Source organism: Mustela erminea, chromosome 6 (genome assembly GCF_009829155.1).
Source record: "Mustela erminea isolate mMusErm1 chromosome 6, mMusErm1.Pri, whole genome shotgun sequence".
Taxonomy (NCBI): domain Eukaryota; kingdom Metazoa; phylum Chordata; class Mammalia; order Carnivora; family Mustelidae; genus Mustela; species Mustela erminea.
The window spans coordinates 58306248-58331983 of record NC_045619.1 but is presented as its reverse complement, the minus strand read 5'-3'; the positions used below and the strand labels follow the sequence as shown (position 1 = coordinate 58331983).

Genomic DNA, 25736 nt, shown 5'->3' with positions numbered 1-25736 from the left:
GGTAGATAAACTCAGGTTAGCTATCCATTGTGAACAATTCTCAAGTCCTGATCTCTAGCTCCCACCTTTTACCCATGTACTTCCAATCACCTACCATCCATGTTTCCTCCATGAGCAAACCCATTCATTCCCTTGTTGGGGCCAACAATCTTGAGGCTCTCCTCTGGCTTCTCAAGTTCAGAGAACATATTGTTAAATTCTTGTCATCTCTTCCTTGTGTCTATTCTTTTCATTGTATTGCATGTTCAGGCTCTTGTCTACACTTGATCAATCATTACAACAGCCTCTTCATTCTTTTTTCCTGCTTTTAATCAGTTCTTTCTTCATTTGTCAACGAGAGCTTAAATCAACTTGAAATACCACTTTGCTCATGTTAAGTCCTATCCAGGTAATCCTCTATTGTGATCGATGTCTATTGCATCAAATCCAAATACGCCAAGTTTTAAAGATCCTACTTACATTGGCAACAGGCCACATGTTACCTATTCAGCTTCACCTGTCCCCTGACCCCTGGTACAGCCAGTTTTCTCGCTGACTATCATACAAGCAGTACTCTTTCTCAACTCAGTATATCTTTTCTTCTGCTTGGATCATCCTAAAATCAGGAAAAAGCCTTCTCCCTGAAGTCTTATCTGTTGACTCTATCTCTTGATGATCTATCCCTTCTCTGACCTTCTATTACCCTATTTGATCTATGTGAGGAAAGTCCTAAATCTCCTAGGTCCTACTAGATGCTTTAAGAACAGGGGCCATGTGTTATAAGTTATTTTGTTTTCACCTTGAACTAGTCACCTGCAATTGTTCAATAAATCTTCTCTATTGGCTTATTTAAACCATAAGTCAAGATTCATTAATCAGAGTTATTAGGACTTAAGCATCAGGCAAGACCAGGCACACTAGGGCTATAGTTTGATGTTCTCTGTCTTTTTACAGTGATCATATTGGTAAAATTATCAGCTGTCAGTGTCATGAATTACAAGAGTTCCCAGTGGTCCAAAGAATATGACTCGGATACTTGAGTAGCAGTTTCTCTGGGTCTGGCTAAAAAAATATGGATCTAGGTGATAAGTAGGATCCTCGGGAACATCTCCAAAGGGTCTGGGACCTTTGACCAGCCACATAACAAAGTTTTCTTTTCAAGTGGTATATAGCGGCACTGGATTATTCCAAGGTCACTGTACCCATTATCACTGCATCCTTTTCTGATAGACATATGCATTTTAGCTCCTCATATCAACGAGTAACATGCACAAATGGCCTGCTTAAGGGCTGTTTAGGATCTCTGTGACAGGTATATTTCCTTACATGTACTGGGGAGAAATTGCACCAACTATTCCAAAGGAAACAAAGAAAGTCTTTTCAATATTTCATAAGTGGAGGTGTAACTGGATTAATTAAGTTTCACTACTCAAGATAACATCTGCCCCAGGAAATGTATTAAAATCTTAGAAGTATACTGTCCAACACAGTAGCTATTACCACATGTATCTATGGAGTACTTGAAATGTGGCTAGTCTACACTGACAGGAGTTGCAAGAGGGAAATACAGATTGAATATTGGAGATTTAGTATAAAATAAGAGTAAAGATATTTCACATATAATTCTTTTTTTTAAAGATTTTTATTTACTTATTTGACAGAAAGAGATCACAAGCAGGCAGAGAGGCAGGCAGAGAGAGAGGAAGGGAAGCAGGTTCCCTGCTGAGCAGAGAGCCCGACGCGGGGCTCGATCCCAGGACCCTAAGATCATGACCCGAGCCGAAGGCAGAGGCTTTAACCCACTGAGCCACCCAGGTACCCCTCACATATAATTCTTTATATCAATTCCATGTTAGGATGATACTGTGTTGATGTATTTGGTTAAATAAGATATATTAAACTCAATGACACCCATCTCTTCTTAGTATTTTTTAATGTGGCTACTAGAAAATTTAAAAATTATATCTTCGGCTCTCATTGTATTTCAATTATACAGTACAGGGTTAGAGCATTCCTTCCTGCTTGGTAGAGCAGAAGTGTAGAAATTCTTGGCAGAAGCTGGTTGGAGGTTCCTCCCTTCTGTTTTCTAGCTCCTCTCCTAAGAAGGCAAACTCAGCTAAACTCTGTAGCCAAACATGACTTAGATGATTCCTCTTTCCCATCCTCGCACACAAGACCAGAAGGGAGTAGTGGCTAAATATCATTTTTTAAAAGATGTTACTTATTTATTTGACAGAGAGCGAGAGAGCGGGAGAGAACAGGCACAGAAAGAGGGGAAGCAGCAGAGGGAGAGGGAGAAGCAGACTCTCTGCTGAGCAGGGAGCTTGATGGCAGGGCTCGGTCCCAGGACCCTGATCATGATCTGACATGACAGACACTTAACTGACTGAACCTCCCAGGCACCCCAGCAGTGTCTAAATATTGTAAAAGTGTCTAAATATTGCAAAAGCCTTTTTGTTGGTCTGTGTCTCTGTTAAGGGATGAATTGTGTTCACCCAAATTCCTAGGTAGAAGTCCTAAGCCCCAGTACCTCAAGAATGCGAATGTGGTTGGAGATAGGGCCTTTCAGGAGGTAAGTTAAAATGAGACCCTTAGGTGGACCTCAATCCAATCTGACCGTCGTGCTATAAGAACAGGGAATTTGGACAGACAAGGAGAAACCAAAGACAAATGGGAACAGAGAAAAACCATGTGAGGACACAGCTGGAAGGTGAGTTCACCTGCAAGCCCAGCAGAAAGGCCTCAGAGAAGCCAAATCTGCTGATACCTGCATCTTGAAATTTTCGCCTCTGGAACTGTAAGAAAATAAGTTCCTGTTGATCGAGCCGCCCAACTTGCAACATTTAGTCAGGGCAGCTCTAGCAAACGAACACAGTTCTCTTACTCTTCAAAATATCAAATCCAGCCCAGCTCATAAAAGGGAGGGAGAGGAAGGCCTCAATGATGTTATGAAAAGTAAATGAGCTTTAAGATAACACATCCGAAGTCACTTTTGGACTCTTACTTTTGAGAACATAGAGAGCCAGGAAAATATGACTTATAGAACATCCCCTGGATAGCACTTTGTACTTCTCAAAATGACATCTTAACATTAACTTCTTCAAAATTCCCAGGCTTCATAATGTCCAATTTCCTTTTGTTTAAAATCACGCTGGAATCCATAATATTCGATGCGAGAACCCATGGAAATGGGAAAAGGAGACAGATGGACTCTTTTCAAAACAAGGTACAGATATGGGGTTGTTGGCTTTAAAATATTCTCTAAGAGCTTTCTAACATTGCTTTCTAACATACTCAACTGTTCGGCCCTCTTCTTTCCTTCTCTTTCCTTTTCAATTCCTCTATTTGAGTGGGGAATTCAACTTAATTTTATAAAGAAATTAAGTACAAGGCACAGAACATGGGAAGAAAGGAAAGCTGTAAGGCTACCTCTACATTTAATTTAGATTGGATTATGAGAGGCTCAAGCTGTTCCCTAGGATCTCAGTTGGGGGGAGGAGAGGTAGTGAAGGTGACCTTGGGTAAAGGACGATCTGGGACCTGACTCTTATTCTTTGCTCTGGCAGCAAATTCCTTCCTTTCCTAGGAAATCCCAAAGGGAGTCAGGTTGTAATATTTTGCGTTGGAACAGAAGAGAACGTGTTTATTGTTTCAAATCCATCTTTTTCTGACAATTATTACCTTGTTTCTTATTTTAATGGGGTCCATTAGTTTAGCTGTCAATAGAATGATGTTAATGAGGCCAAGATTATATCCACAAGGGCCCACTAGTTTCATTCTGTTTGTAGTTTCTACCTCTAAACCTGGTGAGTCCTTTTACAAATGTGTGACATTGGTGGTGATAAGGGGAATTAAATAGAAAAAAACTATAAAAATGATCGATATGATAAAATCCATTTTCAATTCTCAGCATCACTGACAGGAATAGGCTAGTGTACTCTTCATACACAAAGGATGGCCTTTAACATTTATATTATTGTCCATCTTTTAAATAAATCTATTTTTTATTTTCCTCAAGGCAAGCAAGTTCTACCTTAAGGAGTGTAAGCCTAACATATTCAACTTGGTCAAAGAAAATATTTGTGACTTACACAGTGCAAGCCACATAAATTATGTCCAGCTTGTTCAAAAACAACATCAGCAAAAGAAAGCACAATTTGAACGGGGGGAGGAAGTGTTAGAGAAATCATTCATGGTGAGATGAGATTGGTAGGCAGTGAAATTAAGAAAATGAAAATTTATATTAAATAACAGAAACCTTGGTTAGATTTAAAGTTTACTAAGCCTATTCTCCTTTCAATTCAGGGAGATTCTCTTAATAAGTAATGAGAAAATTTAAAAACAACATGGGAAAATATTAAAAAAATTCAGGCAAATATTATAGTGTAATCAGGCCCTTTCCATATGCAAAACATAGGATTTTCTCAGGAATTTAAAATACCCATGATTTCTATTACATTTTAAATAAATTCTTTATGGCTCCATGATAGCAATTGTAATAACCCATTCTGTGAGTCATGAGGTGTTTTTATGGTTTTACCAGCTCTAGTAACTTCTAAAGGTTAGAATTTTTCAAAGAAAGCTCTCATTTAACCTTACTTAGTTTCAAAACAACATTTCTGACTTCCTCCTTTTTCGGTTCCAAGAATATGGTTTTTTTATCTAGCATTTTTATTTAACTACAACTAATTTTTGCCAAATTCTTAGAAAAAGGTCACTACTCTTATTGTTTCATTAGCCTTGTTGCCTTTACCCTGAACTCAGGTATGAACTACATTCTAAAACTGGAAGGGATATTAAAGGTCGTTTTTTTCACTTTAGACAAGGCCACTGAAACCCAGAGGCCCTATCGCACTTTCTAAGGTAACAACATGGCTTGCCTGTGAGAGCAAAAACTGGGATCCAGATCTCCGTATGCCTAGTTAAGGGTCCTTTCTACACCCAGATCCCCCCCTGCCAAATGTGGGTATTTGATATTCATTTCCATATAACTGAGGATGATGGTGCCTCCTGGAAAGTTCCTCTTTCTAGAAGACCAACATTTCCAAAGTGGGTATTTGCTTCTACATGGAGATCAGCGCCAGACATCACAGTCATGGCCCTATCTGTCCATCATCCAGATTTGAACAGAAACCTACAGACTCTGCAAGTTGCTTTATGGTATACAGGAGAAGTTGTTCTAGGGAAGTACTGAAGTTGTGTGGCTTGGCTGTGGGCCACTGACAAATGGCAGTGAAACTCACAAGACCACAGTGAGACTGGGAGAGAAAGAGATTGAGAGGGGCATCAGTTAGTCTTGGGATGAGGGACAGAGCCATGGAACAGTGGCATGTCTGATAGTTCATCCCAGAAGATAATGTTAGCATGACCCTGCTGGCCCTGAAGGACTCTACAAGAAGGGTAGCATGACAGTCACAATCCTCTGAAAACCTAAAGAATACATGTTTGTAAGAAATCAGTAGAAGTCCTCCACAAGTTTCCATCATCGCACCCACCTGACTCACTACCCCATCGGTGCCCATATACTCTCACTCTTCCTAACCACAGATTCACTCAGTCTTAGGCCCCCCTTCCAGTGGCACCCAGAGTCCTTCCACTTTGGGCCCAAGCAAGGACATCAATTAATGAGAGTCACCTCTAACCATCCAGCCCCATAATTTTCCCTGGTCTGTTGAATCATTCTGATTAGCCCATTGAAGAGCCGTTTCCACCCACTTCAAAAAACAGAAAGAAAAAGAAAGAGAAAACAAATCCAACCAAACAGATAAAAACTATTGGATTCTATCTTTAGCTCCTGTTCATTTTCTCTCCTCTTTGTAATCACACCCCTAGAAAATTTTGTTATTCCAGCTGTCTTCAGTTGTTCTCCTTTTATTCTCTCTTGAATTACTTTTAATAGCGTATTTTGTCTTCACCACACTCCACCCAAATGCCTCCTCCCCAAATCACCACTGACTTCTGGGTTGCTCACATCAGCAGTCAATTCTCATCCCACAACTTCCTTGAATTTCCAGCAGGCTCAACGAGTTTATCAATCAAGCACTTTCTTTGCTTGGCTGTTTGGACATCACACTTCTTTGTGTTGTTTTTACTTCACTGGCCACTCCTTCTCAGGCTCTTTTGCTGGTTCCCTCACACCACCTCCATTTCTTAAAGCTGGAGTGTTAGGGCTCAGTCCTTGGATAGAATTCTTTTTCCTTCATTCATCCCCTGATACCCTCATCAGGTCTGTTTCCTGACTACTCTCAAATATATACTTCCCAGGTCTGAAATCTTCCAGATTCTGAGCTTCTTTATCTCACTGCCCACTCAACATCTGTTATTCTTCTTTATTTAAAACATATTTATTTATTTATTTGAACATCCGTTCTTCAATGCTTAACAAGCACCTTCAAATGTTGATGCATCCAAACCTCAGCTTCTGGTCTTTCATCCAAGTCTGCCTCTCTCATTATCTTCCCCATCTCAAAATATAACAGCTCTGTCCTTCTGATTGCTCAGGCCCCATATCTTGGCATCTCCTTAGACTTACTTTGTTCGTTCATAGACAACATCTAAAATCCAGCAGTAGACTCTCCCAGCTTCATCTTCAAGATACATTCTGAAGCTTATCCCTGTTCATCACCTTCTTAACTACCGCCCTGGTGCAGGCAAGAATAATCTTTTACTTGGATAGATGCAACAGCCTCCTAAATTTAAGGTAACTATGTGGTAGATCAAAAGTGTCCAAATTGAAATACTCTTTGGAGAAGAAAAGGATTGTAAGAGGGTGACTGGCCTTTAACTGATCCATAACAGGTGTAAACTGTTATTATCTATGGTAACTGGGATGTATGGTCATCTTATCTACCTGGTTTCCCATTTTAACTTGATCTCTGAACATTCTATTCTTACTGAAGTGATCTTGTGAAACTTGTCAGGTCATGAGACTCTGTCACTTGAACCCTGCAGTGGAGTATCATCTCACTCGGAATGAAACATCTTTTCAATGACCCTACATGATCTGTTCCCTTGTCACATCTCTGTCCTTTTAACCACTACTCTCCCCCTTGTTTCTTCCACTTCAGCCATACTGCCTTCCTGACTTTTCCTTGAACCTTCCAGGCATACTAATGCTGTTGGAGTTTTGCTTCTGGGTTCCCTCTGCCTATAAAACCTTCCAGTTATCTGTTTGGCTCACTTCCTTACACCCTCAGGTTTTGACTGAAATACCACCTTCACTGTGAAGCTTAACCTACGTCGCCTCCTTCAAAAATTTCACTTTACTCCCCATAACACTTTTCTCACAGCTTCATTTTTCTCCAAAATGTGCATCATCATCTGGCATTCATATATTTATGTTTATTGTCTCTTTTTTTCCACTAGAGTGAGGATAGAATTTTTTGTCAGTTTTGTTCATTTCTGTACCCTCAACACCTAGATTAGTATGTAGCACATAGTAAATGCTAAATAAATATTTGCCGATGGATAGAATTAAATTTTTATTTTCATTTTTAAAAATTTATTTATTTGAGACAGAGAGAGAAAGAGAAATGTGTACACAAGTAGAAAAAGAGGGAGAAGGAGAGGGAGAAGTAGATTCCCCACTGAACTGGGAGCCCAGTTCACAGGGGTTGATCTGAATTAATTTTTTAAAAGTATAGTATCTTCGGGGCGCCTGGATGGCTCAGTGGGTTAAAGCCTCTGCTTTCAGCTCAGGTCATGATCTCAGGGTCCTGGGATCGAGTCCCGCATCAGGCCCTCTGCTCAGCAGGGAGCCTGCTTCCTCCTCTCTCTCTGCCTGCCTCTCTGCCTACTTGTGATCTCTGTCTGTCAAATAAGTAAGTAAAATCTTTGAAAAAAAAAAGTATAGTATTTTCATTTATTAGCCTTTTTTTTTGACTGGCATCTATAAATAAGTAAGTAAATAATTATAGATAGATGGATGGATGTGCAGAATGAATAAGCATATTTTCTTTCTTCTTTCACTTTCTCCTTCCCTTCCCTTCCATGCACTCATTCATCCATCTTTCTTTCCTTTTCTCTATGTTACATTGACACAATTTATTCACATTCCTATCTTATTAAAATCATTTCTTTTTGGTGGGGGGTGAGAGGGATAACAAGGCAGTCACTTACTAGGAGAGGATCCAAGAAAAGGGCCTGGGGGATAGGGAGGAGTACTTTAGGTTTCAGTGTGATTTGACTCACAACACTTCACTTACTTCCTGCGAAAAATAAGGATTGCATATATCCAAGCAACTAAAATTGTGAACTCAGTGATTTCAACATAAGAATAAACAAATTTCTCGGGGCACCTGGGTGGCTCAGTGGGTTAAAACCTCTGCCTTCGGCTCAGGTCATGATCTCAGGGTTCTGGGATCGAGTCCCGCATCAGGCCCTCTGCTCAGCAGGGAGCCTGCTTCCTCCTCTCTCTCTGCCTGCCTCTCAGCCTACTTGTGATCTCTGTCTGTCAAATAAGTAAATAAAATTTAAAAAAGAATAAACAAATTACTCAACTGAGAGTGAGATCATAAAGGACAGTACTATGTAATAGCTTTTATAAAGTCAGAAAATATTTTCCATCAAAATGTAAATAATTATTTTTAATCTACTGAAATATTATGGGGAAGAGAGAGAGAAAGTGAGATTGTAATATGCCCCAAATTTCCAATATCTGAAAGTATTTTGATTCTTTTTATTTATAGTAAAACTATGTTTTAAAGATTTCTAATCTATATAAAACCTTTCATGATTGAGATTAAGATAATGAAGTTAATGTTATTAATACCCAAATTCCAAAAGAGGAACAGAGAAAGCCACCCAAGTGGGTGTGAAACTCCTCCCTTCCCTGTTAGAGTGTTCACTAAAAAAAAAAAAAAAGGGTTCCCCTTTCTCCACATCCTCGCCAGCATCTGTCATTTCCCGACTTGTTGATTTTAGCCATTCTGACTGGTGTGAGGTGCCATCTCATTGTGATTTTGATTTGTATTTCCCTGATGCCGAGTGATATGGAGCACTTTTTCATGTGTCTGTTGGCCATCTGGATGTCTTCTTTGCAGAAATGTCTGTTCATGTCCTCTGCCCATTTCTTGATTGGATTATTTGTTCTTTGGGTGTTGAGTTTGCAAAGTTCTTTATAGATTTTGGATACTAGCCCTTTATCCGATATGTCGTTTGCAAATATCTTCTCCCATTCTGTCAGTTGTCTTTTGGTTTTGTTAACTGTTTCCTTTGCTGTGCAAAAGCTTTTGATCTTGATGAAATCCCAATAGTTCATTTTTGCCCTTGATTCCCTTGCCTTTGGCGATGTTCCTAGGAAGATGTTGTTGCGGCTGAGGTCGAAGAGGTTGCTGCCTGTGTTCTCCTCAAAGATTTTGATGGATTCCTTTCGCACATTGAGGTCCTTCATCCATTTTGAGTCTATTTTCGTGTGTGGTTTAAGGAAATGGTCCAATTTCATTTTTCTGCATGTGGCTGTCCAATTTTCCCAACACCATTTATTGAAGAGGCTGTCTTTTTTTCATTGGACATTCTTTCCTGCTTTGTCGAAGATTAGTTGACCATAGAGTTGAGGGTCTATTTCTGGGCTTTCTATTCCATTGATCTATGTGTCTGTTTTTGTGCCAGTACCATGCTGTCTTGATGATGACAGCTTTGTAATAGAGCTTGAAGTCCAGAATTGTGATGCCACCAACTTTAGCTTTCTTTTTCAATATTCCTTTGGCTATTCGAGGTCTTTTCTGGTTCCATATAAATTTTAGAATTATTTGTTCCATTTCTTTGAAAAAGATGGATGGTACTTTGATAGGAATTGCATTAAATGTGTAGGTTGCTTTAGGTAGCATAGACATTTTCACAATTTTTATTGTTCCAATCCAAGAGCATGGAATATTTTTCCATTTCTTTGTGTCTTCCTCAATTTCTTTCATGAGTACTTTATAGTTTTCTGAGTATAGATTCTGTGCCTCTTTGATTAGGTTTATTCCTAGGCATCTTATGGTTTTGGGTGCAATTGTAAATGGGATTGACTCCTTAATTTCTCTTTCTTCTGTCTTGTTGTTGGTGTAGAGAAATGCAACTGATTTCTGTGCATTGATTTTATATCCTGACACTTTACTGAACTCCTGTACAAGTTCTAGCAGTTTGGGAGTGGAGTCTTTTGGGTTTTCCACATATAGTATCATATCATCTATGAAGAGTGATAGTTTGACTTCTTCTTTGTCGATTTGGATGCCTTTAATTTCCTTTTGTTGTCTGATTGCTGAGGCTAGGACTTCTAGTACTATGCTGAATAGCAGTGGTGATAATGAACATCCCTGCCATGTTCCTGACCTTAGCAGAAAAGCTTTCAGTTTTTCTCCATTGAGAATGATATTTGTGGTGGGTTTTTCATATATGGCTTTGATAATATTGAGGTATGTGCCCTCTATCCCTACACTTTGAAGAGTTTTGATCAGGAAGGGATGCTGTACTTTGTCAAATGCTTTTTCAGCATCTATTGAGAGTATCATATGGTTCTTGTTCTTTTTTTTATTGATGTGTTGTATCACATTGATTGATTTGCGGATGTTGAACCAAACTTGCAGCCCTGGAATAAATCCCACTTGGTCGTGGTGAATAATCCTTTTAATGTACTGTTGAATCCTATTGGCTAGTATTTTGGTGAGGATTTTTGCATCTGTGTTCATCAAGGATATTGGTCGATAGCTCTCTTTTTTGATGCGATCCTTGTCTGGTTTTGGGATCAGGGTGATGCTGGCCTCATAAAATGAGTTTGGAAGTTTTCCTTCCATTTCTATTTTTTGGAACAGTTTCAGGAGAATAGGAATTAGTTCTTCTTTAAATGTTTGGTAGAATTCCCCCGGGAAGCTGTCTGGCCCTGGGCTTTTGTTTGTTTGGAGATTTTTAATGACTGTTTCAATCTCCTTACTGGTTATGGGTCTGTTCAGGCTTTCTATTTCTTTTTGGTTCAGTTGTGGTAGTTTATATGTTTCTAGGAATGCATCCATTTCTTCCAGATTGTCAAATTTGTTGGCATAGAGTTTCTCATAGTATGTTCTTATAATAGTTTATATTTCTTTGGTGTTAGTTGTGATCTCTCCTCTTTCATTCATGATTTTATTTATTTGGGCCCTTTCTCTTTTCTTTTTGATAAGTCTGGCCAGGGGTTTATCAATTTTATTAATTCTTTCAAAGAACCAGCTCCTAGTTTCGTTGATTTGTTCTATTGTTTTTTTGGTTTCTATTTCATTGATTTCTGCTCTGATCTTTATGATTTCTCTTCTCCTGCTGGGCTTAGGGTTTCTTTCTTGTTCTTTCTCCAGCTCCTTTAGGTGTAGGCTTAGGTTGTGTACCTGAGACCTTTCTTGTTTCTTGAGAAAGGCCTGTTTCCCTCTATATTTTCCTCTCAGGACTGCCTTTGTTGTGTCCCACAGATTTTGAACCGTTGTATTTTCATTATCATTTGTTTCCATGATTTTTTTCAATTCTTCTTTAATTTCCCGGTTGACCCATTCATTCTTTAGAAGGATGTTGTTTAGTCTCCATGTATTTGGGTTCTTTCCAAACTTCCTCTTGTGGTTGAGTTCTAGCTTCAGAGCATTGTGGTCTGAAAATATGCAGGGAATGATCCCAATCTTTTGATTCCTGTTGAGTCATGATTTAGGACCGAGGTTGTGATCTATTCTGGAGATGTTCCATGTGTACTAGAGAAGAATGTATATTCTGTTGCTTTGGGATGAAATGTTCTGTATATATCTGTGATGTCCATCTGGTCCAGTGTGTTGTTTAAGGCCTTTATTTCCTTGTTGATCTTTTGCTTGGATGATCTGTCCATTTCAGTGAGGGGAGTGTTAAAGTCCCCTACTATTTTGGTATTATTGTTGATGTGTTTCTTTGATTTTGTTATTAATTGGTTTATATAGTTGGCTGCTCCCACGTTGGGGGCATAGATATTTAAAATTGTTAAATCTTCTTGTTGGACAGACCCTTTGAGTATGATATAGTGTCCTTCCTCATCTCTTATTATAGTCTTTGGCTTAAAATCTAATTGATCTGATATAAGGATTGCCACTCCTGCTTTCTTCTGATGTCCATTAGCATGGTAAATTCTTTTCCACCCCCTCACTTTAAATCTGGAGGTGTCTTCGGGCTTAAAATGAGTTTCTTGGAGGCAACATATAGATGTGTTTTTTTTTTTTATCCATTCTGATACCCTATGTCTTTTGATTGGGGCATTTAGCCATTAACATTCAGGGTAACTATTGAGAGATATGAATTTAGTGCCATTGTATTGCCTGTAAGGTGACTGTTACTGTATATGGTCTCTGTTCCTTTCTGATTTACCACTTGTAGGCTCTCTCTTTGCTTAGAGGACCCCTTTCAATATTTCCTGTAGAGCTGGTTTGGTATTTTCAAATTCTTTCAGTTTTTGTTTGTCCTGGAAGGTTTTAATCTCTCCTTCTATTTTCAATGATAGCCTAGCTGGATATAGTGTTCTTGGCTGCATGTTTTTCTCGTTTAGTGCTCTGAAAATATCATGCCAGCTCTTTCTGGCCTGCCAGGTCTCTGTGGTTAAGTCAGCTGCCAATCTAATATTTTTACCATTGTATGTTACAGACTTAGTTTCCCGGGCTGCTTTCAGGATTTTCTCTTTGTCACTAAGACTTGTAAATTTTACTATTAGGTGAGAGGTGTGGGCCTATTCTTATTGATTTTGAGGGGCGTTCTCTGAACCTCCTGAATTTTGATGCTCGTTCCCTTTGCCATATTGGGGAAATTCTCCCCAATAATTCTCTCCAGTATACCTTCTGCTCTCCTCTCTCTTTCTTCTTCTTCTTCTGGAATCCCAATTATTCTAATGTTGTTTCGTCTTATGGTGTCACTTATCTCTCGAATTCTCCCCTCGTGGTCCAGTAGCTGTTTGTCCCTCTTTTGCTCAGCTTCTTTATTCTCTGTCATTTGGTCTTCTATACCGCTAATTCTTTCTTCTGCCTCATTTATCCTAGCAGTGGGAGCCTCCATGTTTGATTGCACCTCATTAATAGCCTTTTTGATTTCAACTTGGTTAGATTTTAGTTCTTTTATTTCTCCAGAAAGGGCTTTTATATATCCCGAGAGGGTTTCTCTAATATCTTCCATGCCTTTTTCGAGCCCGGCTAGAACCTTGAGAATTGTCATTGTGAACTCTAGATCTGACATATTACCAATGTCTGTATTGATTAAGTCCCTAGCCTTTGGTAATGCCTCTTGTTCTTTTTTTTTGTGGTGAGTTTTTCCGCCTTGTCATTTTGTCCAGATAAGAGTAGATGAAGGAGCAAGTAAAATACTAAAATGGTGGCAACAACCCCAGGAAAATATGCTTTAACCAAATCAGAAGAGATCCCAAATCGTGAGGGGGGAGAAAGGGGATAAAAAGAGGTTCAAAAATAAAGAAAGAAAAAAAAAAAAGGAAAAGAAAAGTATTAAAAAAAGAAAACGAATAAAGAAAAGTAAAAAAAAGAAAATATATATATATTAGATAAACTAGTTAAAAAACGTTAAAAAGGAAAAGGGTAAAAGTTAAAAAAAATTTTAGCCAAAGAAGAGAAAAAAAATGAAAAAGAAAAAAATTAAATTAACTGCAAGACTAAAAAAATCACAGGGAGAAAGCCATGAGTTCCGTGCTTTGCTTTCTCCTCCTCTGGAATTCTGCTGCTCTCCTTGGTATTGAAACCGCACTCCTTGGCAGGTGAACTTGGTTTTGGCTGGATTTCTTGTTGATCTTCTGGAGGAGGGGCCTGGTGTAGTGATTCTCAAGTGTCTTTGCCCCAGGCGGAATTGCACCACCCTTACCAGGGGCCGGGGTGAGTAATCCGCTCAGGTTTGCTTTCAGGAGCTTTTGTTCCCTGAGCCCTTTCCGTAGAGTCCCGGAGGACGGGAATACAAATGGTGGCCTCCTGGTCTCCGGCCCGGAGGAGCCGAGAGCCCGGGGCCCCACTCCTCAGTGTGCCCTCAGAGAACAGCGTCCAGTAACTCCTGTCTGCTTGACCTCTGGCCGCGCTCCGAGCTCACCGAGCCTGCGACCGGTTCAACGTAACCCCAAGCTGTGATCTTACTGTCGGCTCTGTCTCTGTAGCCGGCTTTCCCATTCCAGTACCCGCAAGCTCTGCGACACTCAGACACCCCCGAACCTTCTGTGACCCTGCGGGACCTGAGGCCACGCTGACCCTGCGTGGGCTTTGCCCCGGTTTAGCCTCTGGAGTGATGTCCCTCAGCGGAACAGACTTTTAAAAGTCCCGATTTTGTGCTCCATTGCTCCGCCGCTTGCCAGGAGCTGGCCCCTCCCCCCGGGGTCTATCTTCCCGTCGCTTTGGATTCACGTCTCCGCCAGTCCTATCTTTCAGAAAGTGGTTGTTTTTCTGTTTCTAGAATTGCTGTTCTTCTTCTCTTCGATCTGCCGATGGATTTGCAGGTGTTTGCAATCTTTAGATAAACTATCTAGCTGATCTCCTGCTAGCTGAAGTAGTCTCAGCCTGCTACTTCTCCGCCATCTTGACTCCTCCCCCCTATTTTCCCTTTTTCTTATTTCCTATTTTCACTTCACCAGAAAGCTCTGTGGACAGAAGCTCCAAAATAACTCCTGAATTTTGTCAAATTTGCCATCATTTTCCATGGAAATTACCAAACTAGAATGCTGTTTTTAAAGATTTTTAAAGATTTATTTATTTATCTGAAAGAGAGAAATGGAGAGAGAGAATCTTAAGCAGACTCCACGCTGAGCACAGAGCCCAACATGGGGCTTGATCCCATGACCCCAAGACCGTGTCCTGAGCTAAAATCAAGAGTTGGCTGCCCAACTTGCTGAGCACCCAGGTGCCCCTAGAACATTATTTTTAAGCTTAGGGCCCATGATTCCTTAATTGATCTCCCTGTCTTCACTGCTGACTTAACAATTGTTCCTCCCTTGAGCAAAAAGAGGGATTATTTTAAGTAGGTTAGATTGTTTATTTTTAATTCTCTCCATGCCTTCTTATTGTACTCAAAATAAAATCTCAATTCCACCTTATAAAAGTCTTACATGATCTGATCTCTGCTTCTTCCCTCTGCTTAGCATGCTCCTGCCCAAACTTTTCATGGAAGATCCTTTCTTGTTATTCCTATCTCTCACCACTGCTTCCTCAGAGAAAGGTCTTGCTGCATATGCAATCTGTCCCACATTACCCTGTTTTAATGCGCTATACAAAATTTCTTACCATGTCCCCTTTAGTAGATCATAAACTCCTTGTGAACTGAAACTGAAAGTAGCCCTTTGAATTCATTACTACAAGTAGTCTGGCATCTGGGCAATTCTTTGTTTGTTTGTTTGTTTTTGTTTTACAGTTATTTTTATTTTTATATTTTTATTTATTTTTTAAATTTCTTTTCAGTGTTACAGAATTCATTGTTTATGTACCACACCCAGTGTTCCATGCAATATGTGCCCTCCACAATACCCACCACCAGGCTCACCCAACCTCTCACCCTTCCCCCCTCTAAAACCCTCAGATTGTTTGCATTTGGGCAATTCTTAGAAGGTTCTCAGTATGTATTTGTTAAATGAATGAATGAATGGATACTCCATAACCATAGAGCTATTTTGTGATATGCCCAACATTTCCCATCTCTATTTCTTTCCCTTTCTTCCTTTTTTTAAAATGGTTGATCATCAGATGTTAACTTAACCAAATCCTTTTAAAGTTGGCCCAGAGTTTTATGTGGGTTCACCAAGACCAGAAGTTATACTGGTGGCTAGTTGAAGCCACAGTTGCATATCAACCAATAAGTTCTTTTAAAATGTCATGTCTTAGTGGAGATTTGATTGACATTTGTATGGACTGCCAAAGTATCTCTCATCACACACCACTATGGTACCGTGAGACTGCTGGCAACTTAAAATTCTTATAAGATGACTGGCTCTGTGCCTTGCCAACAGCACCACTATTGGTTGATCTCTTCTCGTGGATGCTATTGATGACACATTAGTTGAAAATCCTTGGGGCACCTGGGTGGCTCAGTGATTTAAGTCCCTGCCTTTGGCTTGGGTCATGATCTCAGGGTCCTGGGATTGAGCTTAGCATTGGGCTCTCTGCTCAATGGGGAGCCTGCTTCCCCCTCTCTCTCTGCCTGCCTCTCTGCCTACTTGTGATCTCTCTCTCTCTCTCTCTCTCTCTCTGTGTCAAATAAATTAAAAAAAAAAAAAGAAAATCCTTGCCAATTATTTTGAGGGTTCTCTACTCTTGCACATGCCCTCTTGGATTAATTTATATTATACCAGATTCATCGGTAGCCTGGTTTCTTTCCACAGATGTTAAATCTGCCCTCCATAATGGCAAGTAGAGCCATTGAGAAGAGGGTTTTATCACAGAGAAATTGAACTCAAGGTAAGCCAACCAGTTTGTTTGTTTGTTTAGAGAGGGAGGGGGAAGGCAGAGTGCCAGGGAGACAGAGAGAAAGAATCTTAAGCAGGCTCCACGCCCAGCATGGAACACAACACAGGGCTTGATCTCCCCACCAGAGATCATGACCTGAGCTAAAATCGGGAGTATGACACTTAACTGACTGAACCATCCAGATGACCCAGCCCAGCCAGTTTTGGTCCCAGGTCTAACAACATCATTTGGATTCAAACAAGTCTGAATAATTTGTGTACCAAAGTTGTATGTTTCTGTAAAGTAGAATTAATATGACTTCTCTGTATGCCAAGTGAGTGCTATAAAGAAACATAAAGTGACTAGAATGAAAGTTCTGTGAAATAAAAAAAAACCTGCAATCAGTTATTACAAAAGTGAAATGTTATTTTACTTCTCTGAATGGTAAAACTTACAATATTATTTTCAGTTCTGAGGTCTGTGGTTGCAGTGTGGTTTTATAAGTATCTATTAGGCATCTAAAGTAGGCACGGCCTTGTGTGTTATGGAAAATTGGAAGAACTGAAAAAACACAATAATGTGATTAGTAGAATAGAAAATAGATTTTTAGACAAATGAATAAAAAGTGAAATTATTTAGTTTTCAGGAGGAAAAAGACTGAGTTCAGGACCATTATATACACATTGTCTTATTTTCAGAAGGGAACAATATAGAGGCAATATTTCGTGTGCTATTTAGATCACAAAAGGGAAAACCTTACTGACTCCAAGAAAGAATTTCTGTGGAAACTTGCATTCTCTTCTTGAAAAGTTTAAAGGGTATTTCTAAACTGGTTTAGGTAGTTTGGTATGTTAATAGGGAGACACGGAGGCTCAAAACTCATGATAAATTTGGAAACTGTCATGGTTTTTACTCCTACTTCTACGTAGTATGAGTGTAATTGTACCAGCTCATGACTTTAACTCATACTCCTGATCAAGATATCAGCCGTAATGTCAAATAAAAATAACACTGAAACTTGCAATAGATTCACTGAATGGTCCTTTGGTAAGACCTACCTTTGAACTTCAAGGGAGACTTAAAAAACCCAAAATGAGTTAGAGAAAACAGCTAGGACCCCAGAAACACTTACAGCTTCCTGTGATCATGAAGCTGGGGAAAAGAAAGGCATGGAAAGGGTGAGCATAATCTGTAAGTAAATTCTAGTTACCTGGAAACGTTTTAAACTGATTTTTATATCCACAGAGGACAAAATCAGACATAACAGTTGAAATGAATTGGCAGGCAATTTTAGAAAGATCATACAAGCTTGGAAGCTGGTGATCTCCACATTTCTGGAACTGAAGTAAAGATGGCTGGGGAAGAAGATCAGATTGCCTACAGTGAATGAAATCGAAGCTGTGGTTCGCAGTGAGAGGGTGTTTGTAAATTTGCAGGAATATTTTTAATTGTCACAAGGAAGGTTGATAACTGGCCTTCTGTGGACAGGAAGCAGAAGTGCTAGATGTCCTGAAATGATCAAGAAAGCTCCAAACAGAAAAACTGTCCCACGTCCCACATCCCACATACCTTTTTAATGTCACACCAGTATAGATCCACTGTAAAGTTCTTTATTACATGATAATACTGGAAAAGTTTTTCAAGAAGTTAGGTAAAATAATTTAGAAGGAAGTTGTCATGAAGAAGAATTAAGGTGTTATTTACAAATTATTCAATAATTTAGTTTTTCTGCGCAGAGTATCTATTTAATGTGTTATATATTTCCAACTACCTATTTAATTTTAAAGGGTTCCAGTGCAAGAATTTAATTTTTGCCATGGCAAATATGAGACACACACAAAAAGATTTAAGACTTAGTGTCTTATGTGTTGAATTACAGAGAAATACAACCATTGGGGAAACTAAGAAAGACTGTGTTTTGTTCTGTTTGGGATTTTCTTTTTCCTTTTTTAAAAGATTTTATTTATTTCTTTGACAGAGAAAGAGATCACAAGTAGGCAGAGAGGTAGACAGAGAAAAAGGGGGAAGCAGGATCCCCACTGAGCAGAGAGCCTGATGCGATCCTAGGACCCTGAGATTATGATGTGAGCCGACGGCAGAGGCTTAACCCACTGAGCCACCCAGGTGCCCCTTTTCAGGATTTTCTACGAGTTTTCTAAAGGTACATCACTGCCAGCAATGCTACTCAGGGTGTATAAGCTGCTTATAAGACACCCTGGATCAGTCTTTTTTTCTTTTTCAAAAAAGATTTTATTTATTGATTGATTTGAGAGACAGAGAGGGAGAGAGAGCACACATATAGGGAGAGGGGCCGAGGAAGACGGAAAGAATCTGAAACAGACTCCATGCTGAGTGCAGAGCCCGATGTGGGGTTCAATCTCATGACCCCGAGATCATGATCTGAGCCAAAACCAAGAGTCAGATGCTTAACTGGGCCACCCAGGTCCACCTCTACCTGGATCCATTTTACTTATAGCTGCACATCTGAACATGTGTAATAATGGTGACAATTTGACATTCTTATGACTAGACTTAGAAACAGAGTCTAAATAAGCAGACGTCTGAAACAGTGATATAAGTTGCATTAAGCGTTTTGAAAATATTTGTATTGCTATTCTCTATATTTTTCCTCCACGAGAATGACACATTGAAGTACATTTCCAGCTTGCCCCTTGGATACGAAGACTACCCCACAACTGTCTGCCAATCTATCCTTTTTTGCTTGCTGCTGATTATGGAATATTATCTCTGAGGTCCCTTTATGTATCAGAAACTAAATGTATACTTCACTACATGGAAGATTGTTGAATGTAGAAGATGCATTCTGTGTTAAATAGTGTCACTTCCTAGTTGTATTTCATAAGATAAATAATTATTTTGACACTACGCTACACAGTAATTTCTAGCTCATTTGCAAGAATATTATACTTTCCTCATTTCCCCTCATCCACAGCCCATTATTTTTCTTGGCATGTTCTCTTTACTTTAATTAAGGTTATTTTCCTCTTTCTCTCATCATATGCAAATACATTTAGTCTCTTATTATAATAACGCTAGGTTTTATTCAAGGGTCCACCTGTAGTTATGCTTGCTCAGTTATTTTATTCACTCCCCCATTTACTTTTTTACTTGTCTGGAAGGACTACTGATTTCCTTTGCGTCTTGTAAACTCAAACTTGTTCATTTTGATTAAGCGTAGTCATTAGGTAATTTCATTATGACTTAGAGAAAAAATGTATCTGAACAAATACGCAGGAGATCCATACAATTTTGTTATACATTTTTTTTCTTTTATATTGGTTTTAGATTAGAGTTAGGAAATTATGTCAACTTAGAAAATCAATATGTGGATGATTTTGTGTATGAGTTTCAATTTGAGGTATTAAGAAGGACATCCCATAATGCTCCTATGAGAAGGGACTGGTGTCTGGCAGGGTTGAGAACACCACACTAGATAACCTCTAAAGTCTTGTTTCCTCTAAATTCTCAGACTCCTTGGTTTCTCTAATCTCACTAAGGATGGTGAATACTCTTGCCTCTCAGCAGAGTAAACATTCCATTCACAGAAACTCGTATTAAGTTGAACCTAACTCTTTTAGTAGTATACATGTTTATTTTGCACTTATAAAAGAGAGTGAGCCATATTTCCATTATTTCACTGAATTGAGAAGACCATAACAAATCAATGGATCCAAACACCAGTTCTCTGGACATGACTATTTTCACACACACACACACACACACACACACTCGTGTGCATTCTTCTTACCTAACTTGACCAGGCGGAGCATGGAGGTATTACTTCCTCGTTCCGTGCAAGCGGTTACTGAGAGGTTGTAGATATCTCCTGGAGGCAGGCTGAGAATTGCAGTCATGACATTGCGTGTGACCTGCAAGACCCATCAAAATTGGGGTTTAAACTTCTAATGAACTTGAACTAGAATACGGCTCCAGACAACTACGGGGCTATAGCAGGCATTCCCTCTCTGTTCTGTGTAATCAATCTACAGTTGATTACAAGCTAATGGATACTTTATTTCCTTTGAAAATGATATAAATTCCTCAACTGAGCCAAATGCAAGGTAGCTCTAAATATGCATAGTATGTATCAGAATATTTTCTGCAATTAATTTTCTATCTGGAATATGTATTCCTTTGATATCTTTCCTCATCTTCACAGCAAATTTTAGAAAAGGCATTTGATAGGTTGGTACTGATGTGTACATTACTCAGCCTTAGCTGGGAAGCTCAGAAGAAACCTAGTCACATCTATAGCTGCCTGGCTTCTTATTTCCCAGTCTCCCCTATGGGTAGAGGAGACCATGTGACCCACCTCTGACCAATCAATTGTCAGTGGAAGTCACATGGGCCGCTTATAATTCTGTTCATGCTGGGCTTCCACATTTTCTCTTTTCCTCTCCCCGCAGGCTACAATATGGATCTAATGTCTAGGAAAGTTCACCTATGCAAATGAAGACTACATCATGGTAGATGGAACAACAAGATAGAAAGAATCTGGAGCCCTGGATGATTGATCCCTTACAGCAGAAGTGCCCTGATTGTCCTGCATTAGCATGAGAGAAACAAACTTCTATTTTCTTTGAGCCACAATCTTTATTGTTGTTGTTGTTGTTGTGTTTTTTTTTTACAGTAATGTAGTCTCTACCTTAACTAATGCAATTTCAAAAAGTTTAATAAAGCAGAAGAAAAGAAATCAGTATTTCCAACATACCCAAATATTTAGGCATTGGTGATATAGAGAGAAAATATCAAAACATATTAAATGTGGTTTTCTTGAAAATGTTTGCCATCCTGAAGGAAAAGCTCAAATTGTTAACTGTAAATGTAAGTGAATTACTAGTTATAACTATTACAGCTCAGAGGGACGAGGTGGCCAAGTGGTTAAGGCGATGGACTGCTATTACAGCTCAGTATTAAAGATTAAAAGTGAATTCTATGAAAGGAAGAATGCAATTTTTCTTGATTGTCCTTTCTTCATTGTTCTCTCTTGGTACCATCTCACATTTGTTAGAATGGAAAAAATTAACAAGGCAAGAAACAACAAATCTTGGAGAGGATGTGGAGAAAGGGGAACCCTCTTACACTGTTGGTGGGAATGCAAGTTGGTGCAGCCACTTTGGAAAACAGTGTGGAGATTCATCAAAAAATTAAAAATAGAGCTACCCTATGACCCTACACTTGTACTACTGGGATTTATCCCAAAGATAGAGATGTAGTGAAAAGAAGGGCCACATGTACCCCAATACTCATAGAAGCACTGTACAATAGCTAAACTGTGGAAAGAGTGGAGATGCCCTTTAGCAGACAAATGGGTAAAGAAGCTGTGGTCCATATATACAATGGAATATTACTCAGCCATCAGAAAGGATGAATACCCAAATTCTCCATCAACGTGGACGGGAGTGGAAGTTATGCTGAGTGAAATAAGTCAAGCAGAGACAGTCAATTATCATATGGTTTCACTTACTTGTGGAGCATAAGGAATAACATGGAGGATATTAGGAGAAGGAGGGGAAAAATGAAGGAGATGAACCATGAGATACTGTGGACTCTGAGAAACAAACAGAGGGTTTTAGAGGAGAGGGCAGTGGAGGGATGCCAGGTTACCCTGGCAATGAGTATTAAGGAGGGCACATATTGCATGGAGTACCGGGTGTTACATGTAAACAATGAATCCTGGAACTTTATATCACAAACTAACGATGTATGGTATGGTGACTAATAAAACATAAAAAAAATTGTTCTCTCATGGGAGCCTAACATAGTGCCAAGAATCATAATCATAAGACATCTGTTTAATGTTTCAATAAATGTTTGCTTAATGGTTTTCAATAGTTTATGTTAAAGAATATTCAGATGCTCCATGTTGGGATTCAAAGAAACATACACTCTTTTTAATTTTCTTCTTTCCTTCTGCAACAACCATCCAGTGTAACATTCTCGAATGGGAGAGGTCAGTTGTGTCATCACCATACGTCCAACTGATGTATAACAGACTGTTGTAATACTCCACAGATGTGATTTCTGGAGCAACTGGGGCTATGAGGAAAGAAAGAGGTGCGCTTTAGTTTAAAAGACTAATAATAACTAAAGTACTTCTGAATAGAGCATGAAATCTTATGTAGAGTTAATTTAGAGCATTAAAGTTCACACCATAAGATGGTCCTGGGGATCCCTGAACTGCTCAGTAGTATGGCGCAGATTGGCTGTAAAAGGCAGATACTTGTTTTCTGGAACCCCACCTTGTACGGCTCAGACTCAGTGCAGCCAGACCCATCCATACCTGAGGATATCAAGTCTTTTTACCAATTTCACAGCTACAAGATTCCTGAAATACTCACTTCTTTGAGTATACTTGCTGGATCAATAAATTAATAGTGCAAGACATGGATGAACTTATTTTCCAAGAGTACTAAAAAATTGGGGATCCTATAAAAGTAAATTTTTTCATTGTGGTGCAGCAAAGTGTGTATGGAAATAAAGGACAGTAGGGTCAATACTTAGAGGGACAGAAAATAATTACTGTTTCTATAAAATAACAAGGCAATATCATTGATCGTGTCTAACCAGTGCTTTGCAAAAAGCAGGCTCTTAATAAATGTTGCTAAAGCAAGTAGTACGAGAAGGAAAAAGGGCTCTTTGCTAAATTCTAACGCTGAGTTTATTAATTCTTAAAATTTTCTTACACATTTAAGTTTAAATTATTTCTAGTGGGGAGGAGAGTTCATTAAAAGCTTTATGATATATGATCTCTGAAAGCATATTTTAATTATTTTTTAAACTAACTGATAATTCTGAGGGTTTTAGGAAACACGTACAGAGTTAAATGTAAAGTCCATATATGTGTATGTTGGTTTGAAGACAAGTAGGTATTCCATTCTGAGAGACCGCACAAAACCAGTTGAAAGAGTTGGAGGAGAATTTTCATAAACCATGAAGATTCATCTTCCCCAAGATGCTAATAGTACTCATAATACGCATTCATAACTATGCTTTCAAGAACAATTCTTCATTAAAGAGATTTGTAGTGCACCTGGGTGGCTCAGTGGTTAAGCATCTGCCTTCGGCTCAGGTCATGATCTCAGGGTCCTGGGATGGAGCCCTGTATCGGACTCTCTGTTCAACAGGGAGCTTGTTTCCTGCCGCCTCCCCCTCCCCGCCTGCCTCTCTGCCTACTTGTGATTTCTCTCCCTCTCTGTCAAATGAATAAATAAAATCTTAAAAAAAAATTTTAAAGAGATTTGTAATATAGAGAGTAAAAACCATTTCTGTTTCAGGGGTGCCTGGGTGGCTCAGCTGGTTAAGCGTCTGTCTCAGGCTCAGGTCATGATCCCAGGAACATGGAATGGAACCCCGCATCAGGCTTCCTGCTCAGCGGGGAGCCTGCTTCTCCCATTCCCTGTGCTCTTCCCCCTACTTGTGCTCTCTCTCCCAAATAAATAAATAAAATCTTAAAACAATTCTGTTTCATGTGAAATTAGAGTAGTATTTCTATAGGTTTGACAATAAAATCTTGAAATACCAATAATGTATCTAGCAAATAACACAAATCTGCATCTTAGTTCAGAATAGTCTAATAAAGAAAATAATACTTTTGGCTTCTTTTCTCTTAATTTATTTCTATGTAGTTCATTATATGTATGTATGTATACTTGTATTTCTTTGAAGGATATTTCCTCATGTTTTAATTCTAGTATGGACAAGAGATGTATATAAAATTGTGAATCCAGAAGTGGAAAGCTCCCCCTCATGGGTATTAACCAAGTCTTTAGATTTTATCGGTATTGTTGCTTTAAAATGCAGCATATTGCTGAAAGGCCACAAGATGTCACTCTTTGTTTATTAGACACTATTTGGTACACTAGCATAATTACTATGCATTTGACTTGCAGACAAAGTTGCCTAACAAAGACGGGGACCTGAGATCCTAATAAATCACATTTTACTCAGATATTTTATTCCTACATCCTTTTATATCACACAATTTGGCATTTTGGCTCACAACTAAAGCAGAGGTAAGAGAAGCATGTTTTGTTTGCTTTCAACTTGAAATGAAGGAAGAAAACCAAAATGAGACAAGGCTAAATTTTCAACCGTTTTTTAAAAATAAGTATAAAAATAAAAGTCAGCCACCAGATATATTTTAATAGTGATTTATAGGACATAATTTCATTCTTACACTACCTGTGAAATTCTTACGCCGATTTTAGAGATGTGAGAATTGAGACTGTGTGTTTATTATATGCTTAGATGAGACCGCGAACTGCCAGGGTCAGAATGACTTAGTAGATTGTCCCAGGAAAGGATAAGAAATTCCCAGAGACCCAATTTATTGGAAATAATCGCTCACCTAGGCAAGTAGCTCACCTATTAACTTTATAACTATCTAGATTTGCTAGGCACATAACCTTTGCCAGATCCTGGTTCCCACCTTTGAAAGGCACAACACAGCCACTTGAGCCCAGAACTCCAAATACTGTTACTTTTTCATTTCTGTTGTGCCCCTTCAAAGACACTGCAAAGGACCTATCAAAGCAGTTTCCTGACTTATTGCAGTGAGTTCTAATACAATTGGTTTTGCTCTATTAGCCAGTTGTTAGGTAGCATTTTGAATTCTGCCAATAAGAAGAGAGAAGTCCAGGATCACTAAGATAATTTGCTCTGGGTTCAACAGCTAGAGAATTTTGCAAAGCCTGGTCTGCTCAACCAAGCATTCAGATGCAAAGTCTGGGCTTTTTCCAGACATCTGCTCTGTCTGAGAAGGAAAGAGTGTTCTCAGAGAGGCAATGTCAATAAAGTTACGCCTAATAAATTATTTATACAGTAAAATTTCATTAAAATTAAGTACACAATTATTTTTTTAAAGATAGATTTATTTATTTATTTATTTATTTGATTTATTTATTTTACAGACAGATCACAAGTAGGCAGAAAGGCAGGCAGAGAGAGAGAGAGAGAAAGAGAAGCAGGTTTCCCGCTGACAGGAGAGCCCGATGTGGGGCTCGATCCCAGGACTCTGGGATCATGACTTGAGCGGAAGGCAGAGGCTTTAACCCACTGAGCCACCCAGGTTCCCCAAGTATACAATTATTAATATAATCAAGAAACTAACACAGTACTTGTCACATACCTGGTATTTTCTAACTTTTTGGTATCTTTTCATTTTTCTACTCTAGTTTACTATTAACATCTAGAATACAAGGAGCTCTTGTATTCAATTGTATTACTATTCTATTGTATTACTATTGCTAGTAAAGGAAGGAGATGTACTGTATACATTGATAGTGTAAGAGTTCACATGATTAATTTCTTTTTTTAAGATTTTATTTTTAAGTAATGTCAACACTCAATATGGGGCTTGAACTC

The 25736-nt window shown here is 38.9% G+C and overlaps 1 protein-coding gene across 3 annotated transcripts in view; it reads right to left on the bottom strand.

The window, feature by feature from the left end:
* The window catches only part of PTPRO (protein tyrosine phosphatase receptor type O), a 243609-nt gene that overhangs the window by 51231 nt on the left and 166642 nt on the right, over positions 1-25736 (bottom strand). For all 3 annotated transcript variants that reach the window (XM_032347425.1, XM_032347426.1, XM_032347427.1), the window contains 2 exons: positions 22258-22409; positions 20119-20239 (listed from right to left, as the gene is read on the bottom strand). In XM_032347425.1, coding sequence (XP_032203316.1) covers positions 20119-20239; positions 22258-22409 — 273 coding nt within the window. The remainder of the gene's footprint in view (positions 1-20118; positions 20240-22257; positions 22410-25736) is intronic.